Here is a 9,292-nt window from a genome sequence, read left to right as displayed (position 1 = left end):
TAAAACTAATTTCGAATATACATTCATTTGCAAACTAATTCGGTGTTTTTTCGAGAGACTCACCTGGAACCCAGCTGAATCTCTCGTTCGTGATGTTCTCAGGCAACTGAATGTGCTGTACCAGGCCGCCTCATGTTTCAGTCGCTACGATATTCGAGATATCGCGATACATGTGTCTTTGTACTGTACTACTCATAAGGTTGCTGAAAATTCGTCGACAGCCCACGACCGGTTTCGCCCTTTTTGGGGCTCGAATATCGAAGCGACTGAAGCATGAAAAGACTGATGACATCGTTCTTACTGCCTACTCATCGCCGCACACACTGAAGCCTGAACCTGACCGAGATAAACGCCTCAATTGGGTGACCAACCAAAATACCATAACATGAGGATACCGGTGCATTAGTCTGTTGCCATGGCTACCCGCAACAAATTTCACCATAGATTTGTAGTCAGCAAACCGCGCTTATGAGTTGAAACATTGACTATACCATGCCTATGTGTAAATTAGGGAGATTTTGGTGGAGAGAAAATACAGAAGTACAGGTTTCACACTTACCAAATGAACATCTAGCAGTGCTTGTTTGGCCAAGAAACGTTCGCGTTGAATCCTCTCTTCCAGGCTGCTTGGAACATCGGGGATGAGGAAGTCGAACAAATCGGCCAGCAGAAACGCCACGTGCTGAAAAGGCGGGGTAGAACGGACAGTGTGATAGATGTTACTTCAGGATGCACAAGACCGGACATTAGCCGATATCGCAAGAGTGAATTTTAGGCGATCGCTTTCGCGAATTTGTTGTTTTCATCCTTATCGGTGTACGGAGGCCAGCCGTCCCTAATAACCGAACATCACATCACTGTCCACGTGCAGGACATGGCCCAAACGAAGGCATGCTCTGATTGGTCAGAATGCCAGCCAATCCGGATCGAGCATCTTTGACTCGACGCTTCTCGCCCCCTCACGGTGATTCTAGTACGACCTTGTGGAACACTCTGTGATTACCCTATAAATACAGATGTAATGATTCTACTTTTGCCTCCATGCGGGGCTGTCTAGAGCTACCGTGCCTTTTGATATAGCATAGTGGGCGGAGCAGGAAGCCAAGGGACCGATACAGAGTTGCACGATCGTCCATCAGACACAACAATAGGGAAGCATGAAAGGCCTGCTCCAATTCGTTGGGGGAAACCTTGACTGATGTGTGATCAGTATTAACTAAAACCGTGACCGACTGACACACTGGAAACAGCAAATGTGCTACAAACTGACTGGCTACAACAACTATAACGGCAAAGGAGTTTTAAGTGGCTCGGAAAGAGCACTCAACAGAAGATCGCACTAAAAGTTTTGTGTCATACATTTGATAGTGGGAACACCTTTTCCTCGATAGTGACTGCCATATTTCATGATTGAACTTCCATTTTAGATCTACAGACGTCTCACAGCAAGGGTCAAACGTGAACATACCGTTCGACTAGTTAGCCATTTTTTACCATAGGAAAAAAACAAATTGGCGTAAGCAAAATCCAAAAGCAACGTACTTCAAAAACAATGACGAAAATCAACCGAAGAGCCAGTAGACGCCAATAGAACATCGTGTACTCCCCTTGCGGATCGCGAAAAGCAGTATATCTGCGAGGATTAAATGTAAAGAAATGCTGTAAAGGTCAACAAAGATAATAGCGTGACTTCTCAGAATATTTGGACGGTTTTTAGACAATGCAGAGTGAAGTGTAAGAACAATGTAAATTCCAAATTCCTCTTAGAACGCTGTCATTTTAAGCAAGGTTTGAAAACGTTGCATCCCTAATCAGAGTGGCTGAAACCGCAAGCCTTTTGGAATGTACATTACGAATTTTCTTTGTGTTCTGTAAAACTACCAAGTGAGGGGACCGTTTACCTAATCTGGGTTCTTTTTAGGAACTTTACAGAATAAAGCACAATACACAGATAAATGCCGATGAACCGGAACACAGGATTGGGATCACAACTCCTGGCGGAGAGTTCCCATGCATTTACAAAACAGAAAACGCGTATCCTTCGATGTTAGGGTAGCTCACCGATAAACGGCACAGCCAGCCAACATTGAAAAATCAGTGGGGAAAGAACGGTCTGCTAACCCAAACAACCGTGGCGATCACTGAAGTTCGAGCATAGCTATTTAACAAGGAGTTGCCTTTAGAAGAAAGTACCAAATAGTTTCGATTTGCAGATGAGTGTATTTCTCGAAATTACCAAATAGTTTTGTTATGAATACGTACAGAGTGCCCTGATGCGCATCACTGTTCCATTCCACGCCGCACACAGTTTGTACGCACCATCAACTGAGCTGCAAGTAGAATCTACGTAGAATGTAAGTAGAATGCTCCTATACTCTAGTCCTGCGCAGCCCCTCCAGTATATGGATCAAGTGTATTGACTGCCTCAAAGACCACGACAGCACAAATAAAGCCTTTGTTAAGAACAAACAAACAAAAAATATGCTACATGCTTCAAAACACGGGGTAAGACAAGCTCATAAGGGTTCAATAAGCGGAGCTCGTAAATTTATTGCTCCCATCCGTACGTAAAACTCTAACCCCTCAGAGGGGAACCCACAGGTTAAGAATCCATGCCCTAAATAGCATCTGGCTCTGTTCACTCATCACTACGATATGCTCTGTAGATTCGTCTTTCAAGATTATCTAGGCTTCGCACATAAATGTCTTAACCAATCATGCTCTCACCAAACTACAGGGTCACTGAAACCGAAACTCCTCGGGGCAACTCATTGTCTGAAAGCAACGTCCGGTGTCAGCAAAACATAATGGGGTAGAAAATATCGAAGTTTTTTAGCGTATGAAAAAACTGCACATTAAGGAAACCGTGCAAGGAACCACTGGTAAAGATTACTCCGATTGGTTTACGGACCTTCTCAGGAAAACTGTTGTTTGAAAGTACACCATGCTTTCGTACCACTTATGAGTCGAATGGGGTTAGACATTCAACAACAGCAATAGCGCTTGCTTGTGTTGCTGTTCTCTACATGCACAAATATCAGTCTGCAATACAGAAGCCCACGAGTGTTGCTTTAGGGGTACTACAGTTAGCACTAGAAAGGGCGAGATTCTCTTCGTGGGCAGTTGTGGTCGAATGGAGACAACTGTTAGATTTACTTCACGACAGTGGCCAATTTTCCCACCAACGGTGCATGAGCCGAGGCGTTATGCGCCTGTCCCTTCGAGCTGATATCCTGTATCAAGATAAGTTTCTGAGAGTAGCAGACGGGAGGTTTTTTCCAATGATCTCATCATGAAACCAATCTATGCTGGAAGCCGAGAAGCACCATACAGCTGTTCCATCATTATTGAGAATAGTCAACAGTGCGCATCTCAAGGAACTTCAGGGGGTTTCGAACTAACGGATTCCGGCTAGTAGTTTAACGATTACCCACCACGTAAGGCTGTGATTGACCCGCACTTAAATAGGATATAGCGCCAATCATCCGTTAATCAGTTGACGAGCCGGTCAGCACGTGACCAGATGAGTTGGTTACTGTGACTGATGCATGGGTGGCTCTATATACTGTCCAAATGCGGCCTAATCGCAATGCTGATTAGAAGCTCGTGGCCGAACAGTTAAGTGTTCAATAATCTACTTGCAGGGAGGTCGCGGGTTCGAAACCATTGACGAGCCTAAATAAGGATGAAACAACCGTACGGTGCTCCTCGGCTTTTCAACATTGATTGGTTTCACCCGCTATACAATTAAAAAATTTCAATTAAAAATTCGCAAACCTCGTCAGATTACTATCAGCTGGCAGGATAGTCAGTCTCTTGCCCAACCGACCAACGCACGACCAAAAAAGCGGTTCACACTTCAAAAGTGGAACAGTGAGGTAGCTCATCCGGTCATCATCCCAAATTGTTTCGTGTTAGTAGTGTGGGTCGCGTTAGGCTATGAAAGATGAGAGGACCATAAGTAATTCAATGACCGGACTAAACTATTCTCAGGGTCGTGGTACACTTGTGTTCTCCACATGTTTATAGCCACAGAAATGTGGTCGGACTCAAAGATCGAGGTGTTCGGCTGGTGCACGGCTATTATGCAAAACAAAGGTTGTTCAACCCCCGAGATGAGCTATTGGAATTGGGCTCGAAACACCGGCTTCTCGGTTGGTACTTCGCACCTGAAACATTGAGCTATTTGTGGATAATTGGGTTATAAGTGGTTGATACTCGAATGAGTACTTTCAAGTAAGTCTGTGTCGCTGAGCAGTGCCGACCAAAATTGTGCAAACTTCATCCTGGCCCACTATGCGAACTATGTTGTCATGCAATCGATCCTGCCACTTAGACGCGTTAAAAACTTGTTGTTACTCAATAGGCTTCCAGATGAATCATGGACACCACCTGTACTTAATCAGATTTTCCGAAGACTGACCGCAGTATTTCAAGATTGTTGACAATATTGCGAGGTTTGAACTCTGGAAAATCGAACCAAAAAGGTCACCAAACAACGTATAACTTTTTCATTCTTCTAAGGGTAACAATCCTAAAGCGGGATACGAACCGCCTGCCTAATACCGTGGTAAATCGGAGCACTCAATACCGGTTTCGCAGACAAAGAGCCAGTTAGGGTGTACTTCCTTGCCCTCGGTCAAACTCTTCCCTTGTCTACTGCTGTTCACTGCGTCTACCTCATAGACTCGATATGCATTTGTAATCCCTCGTGAACTTTTAACCCTTGACTTGTCGAACCAATTTGGTCGACCATCCTTGACGTGCGCTTCTTGACCATTTTGCGTTACCACGTGTTGTGCCCAGGTGTGTCGCAAACTAAGATCAATTTGCCATCTTCTTCGGGCTTTCTTTGGAATTGCGCTACTTCGTGCAACAGTTTAGACGGAACTCCCCCATAATTTTAGGTTTGTACCCCTTTTATTACGTATTTTATACATGTAGTGCCGCATCTTTTGCTAAATCTCAAGAATCCACAATTTCCGGCTTGCGCGTCAATCAGGTGGGTTTTCTCGAATACGTCGAAGTAATCTACATAGGGGTTACCTGGCTTATCCACAGGCGAAAGTCGATTAGATCGAAAAGTCCCAGAAAGCACTGGGAATTTACACCATCTTTGATCGCTTATGGAAAGGCGAGTGGATGCATAACTCTTTCAGATGTGCTGTTTGATTTGACGGATTCCGATTGATGAGCGCTATTGGCTAAAAATGCTCATCGTTGTGCCTGTATGTACATGAAAGTGGATCGCATGTTCCAGATGTGCTTTGAGCATGTCTCATTTATTTTAATGCACTGTTAAAGGCCCATGTTAAAGCTGTCACGCTAGATACCTTGTACTTCTAAATTGTGGGGCTTCGGATGCCCGTCATACCACTTTAACTGAACATTCCAATCAAGGGTGCTCTGCGCTTTTGCGTTGTGCTACTTAGTTCACATTTTCCTGCGGGATACGGTATAAAGCATATTGCGTACGTGTGTGTTCGAGTATGCGAACCGTATTCACTGATTCCCTGATCAGCTGTAGACCGACGTATAGTAACCAGCTTCGTTAGAGAATTGAACTAACACACCTATCCCCTTGAGTGTTGCTTTTTGGAGATCAACGAAGCATGCGAGCCATCGACTGACAACGGCAGGTAGAAAGCTGACACGCTCAACTGGTCATTTCAGTAGATTGGAGTTCCTGTTCACAAATAAAATGGCCACGTTTTGCTCTACAACGCACCGGACTGTTTTCTAGAAGTGCCCAAACAGTAAAGTAGAGTCAGGCAAGGCGACCAGAAACTTTATTGGAACGACTGGTTAAGGGATGGATTCGGCATGAAGGGTCAAGAAAGACCTCGAGTGATATAGCGGCACGAGGTGAACGACCTGATCTAATTCCCGTAGAGGTATCATTAGTGAACAGCGTGCGCGCATTTTTTCGATGAACTATCTACGCTCTGGTTTGGTCATAATTATTTCATTTGTCAAACAATTTTGAGAACCTTTATAAAGTTAATTTCATGGCAGGTTGCTTTTATCGGGGCTTTGAAGAGTCAGATCACTTTTGGATAAACTAAACAGTATCCTTTCGAAAGTAATGTGTATTAACACTGTTAATTACGTGACATATTTAGTTGTTTCCCTATTCCTCAGGCTAATTCAGTACCCTTCCGGTAACTGCTCAATTTTCAAGACTGAACTGTTCTATTTTATACAAAGTCGACTCTACCTCAACCGTTTTTCTATAGACGATTTGTTTACATTCATTTCTGGGCTTGTTGTTGAACTTTGAACTGAACAACACTTTTCCCATTTAATTTGTCAGATAGCACACTGCCCTTCGTGTGCTATCCTGTGCTGCTCACTGCCCAAGGTTCAATCTAGCCGTAAGCCTTTCTTTAGTTCTCACGATTTACTGTTAATTTCCTATAGAACCACGGTCTACCTATCTATACTGTCTGCCCATGTCCACTGCCCAATTGCAACTACGGAACAAACGCAGGTGAAGTTCGTGGAATTCGGTTTCGCCGCAATTATTACTGACCGGCCATCGGTGAATTAGACTACACGTTACCTGTCAAATGGGACATCTAGATCGTGCGCTTAGGCTAAGTAACCAACATGTAGTGCCGCATCTTTTGCTAAATCTCAAGAATCCACAATTTCCGGCTTGCGCGTCACTCAGGTGGGTTTTCTCGAATACGTCGAAGTAATCTACATAGGGGTTACCTGGCTTATCCACAGGCGAAAGTCGATTAGATCGAAAAGTCCCAGAAAGCACTGGGAATTTACACCATCTTTGATCGCTTATGGAAAGGCGAGTGGATGCATAACTCTTTCAGATGTGCTGTTTGATTTGACGGATTCCGATTGATGAGCGCTATTGGCTAAAAATGCTCATCGTTGTGCCTGTATGTACATGAAAGTGGATCGCATGTTCCAGATGTGCTTTGAGCATGTCTCATTTATTTTAATGCACTGTTAAAGGCCCATGTTAAAGCTGTCACGCTAGATACCTTGTACTTCTAAATTGTGGGGCTTCGGATGCCCGTCATACCACTTTAACTGAACATTCCAATCAAGGGTGCTCTGCGCTTTTGCGTTGTGCTACTTAGTTCACATTTTCCTGCGGGATACGGTATAAAGCATATTGCGTACGTGTGTGTTCGAGTATGCGAACCGTATTCACTGATTCCCTGATCAGCTGTAGACCGACGTATAGTAACCAGCTTCGTTAGAGAATTGAACTAACACACCTATCCCCTTGAGTGTTGCTTTTTGGAGATCAACGAAGCATGCGAGCCATCGACTGACAACGGCAGGTAGAAAGCTGACACGCTCAACTGGTCATTTCAGTAGATTGGAGTTCCTGTTCACAAATAAAATGGCCACGTTTTGCTCTACAACGCACCGGATTGTTTTCTAGAAGTGCCCAAACAGTAACGTAGAGTCAAACAGGACGACTAGAAACTTTATTGGAACGACTGGTTAAGGGATGGATTCGGCATGAAGGGTCAAGAAAGACCTCGAGTGATATAGCGGCACGAGGTGAACGACCTGATCTAATTCCCGTAGAGGTATCATTAGTGAACAGCGTGCGCGCATTTTTTCGATGAACTATCTACGCTCTGGTTTGGTCATAATTATTTCATTTGTCAAACAATTTTGAGAACCTTTATAAAGTTAATTTCATGGCAGGTTGCTTTTATCGGGGCTTTGAAGAGTCAGATCACTTTTGGATAAACTAAACAGTACCCTTCCGAAGGTAATGTGTATTAACACTGTTAATTACGTGACATATTTAGTTGTTTCCCTATTCCTCAGGCTAATTCAGTACCCTTCCGGTAACTGCTCAATTTTCAAGACTGAACTGTTCTATTTTATACAAAGTCGACTCTACCTCAACCGTTTTTCTATAGACGATTTGTTTACATTCATTTCTGGGCTTGTTGTTGAACTTTGAACTGAACAACACTTTTCCCATTTAATTTGTCAGATAGCACACTGCCCTTCGTGTGCTATCCTGTGCTGCTCACTGCCCAAGGTTCAATCTAGCCGTAAGCCTTTCTTTAGTTCTCACGATTTACTGTTAATTTCCTATAGAACCACGGTCTACCTATCTATACTGTCTGCCCATGTCCACTGCCCAATTGCAACTACGGAACAAACGCAGGTGAAGTTCGTGGAATTCGGTTTCGCCGCAATTATTACTGACCGTCCATCGGTGAATTAGACTACACGTTACCTGTCAAATGGGACATCTAGATCGTGCGCTTAGGCTAAGTAACCAATTCCTTGCTTTGAGATCACGGCCTTAGCACAGGATAGTACAAACAGGAAAAAAAGACTGACTTACTGGCAAGGCAATTTGGTCGTGTTATTTGGAGCCCAGGCGAGCGTGAAATTTGTGAAGCCCACAAGATCGTCGCGTATCTCATACTTGTAAAGTAGTTTCGGCAGGAAGTTTGAGGTAAACGCAATGATGAACGCCTGAAATGGGTTGAAATCATTCAAAGCGGTTAAAGAGCTGCAGAGTAGAAAACGTGCGCGTGACATCCTCACTAGGGCAGGAAAAAGTAGAGCTACATTCAGTAACAAACTTGCCTCAAGTCTGGAGGAGAGGTTACCAAGAATAGCAGATAAGATGCACAGTTAACACAAAATTCGTTGACAGGCCAACGGTGAACTCAAATGAGCACATTTAATGTATCCAGAGATTGCCCAGCAATAAGTTCCGTCCAGTGGACGCAATATGTCACATAGACCTGTATGTTTAGTCAGTTGTACAAGAGATGATCTGGTTTACGACACGGAATATGATTGTGCATTTATTCTGCTTTCGGCTATTGTTCAGGGTCCCATTGTGCGGGGTTGCTATAAGCTGAAGCTTTTGTCAGTTTTTCCATCGACGTTGGCAAACGAAATTCCATAACATAGAATATAAAACGTTTCATTTGTGATTGCAGTCACTAACTGCTGGACAGCAGAGTAAATACGTGGAATGTCCCAAATAGTTCAAAGACTGAATCTGTTGACAATGCTCCAGTGAGTGTGGATGACGTAGCTGAAGGATCGACATGCAAAGTCACTATTACTCTGTGCTCAGAACTTCTGCCAAATTGATCGAATTTCGATCAGTGAGAAGTGAACTGCTGAAAGAATTTGGCCTTCAGCTATATCAGGTAAAGACAAGCTACGCGAGTCGGAGACATGAAAGGTGCTGATCACGAACTAACAAGTACTGACCGATTGCTACAAATTTACCGCATTCAACACTGTGGATACTTTTACGGTACTCGTGCTG

General features: G+C 43.8%; 1 protein-coding gene across 1 annotated transcript in view; it reads right to left on the bottom strand.

Moving 5' to 3' along the window:
- T265_07620 (hypothetical protein) overlaps window positions 1-9,292 on the bottom strand; it is a gene marked incomplete at both ends in the record, with an annotated part of 112,011 nt that overhangs the window by 6,596 nt on the left and 96,123 nt on the right. The window contains 3 exons of the mRNA XM_009173188.1: window positions 560-682; window positions 1,543-1,633; window positions 8,345-8,478. Coding sequence (XP_009171452.1) covers window positions 560-682; window positions 1,543-1,633; window positions 8,345-8,478 — 348 coding nt within the window. The remainder of the gene's footprint in view (window positions 1-559; window positions 683-1,542; window positions 1,634-8,344; window positions 8,479-9,292) is intronic.

Source organism: Opisthorchis viverrini, assembly GCF_000715545.1.
Source record: "Opisthorchis viverrini unplaced genomic scaffold opera_v5_178, whole genome shotgun sequence".
NCBI lineage: Eukaryota > Metazoa > Platyhelminthes > Trematoda > Opisthorchiida > Opisthorchiidae > Opisthorchis > Opisthorchis viverrini.
Note: the sequence above shows the minus strand (reverse complement) of the source record. Positions and strands in the feature narration are given on the sequence as shown.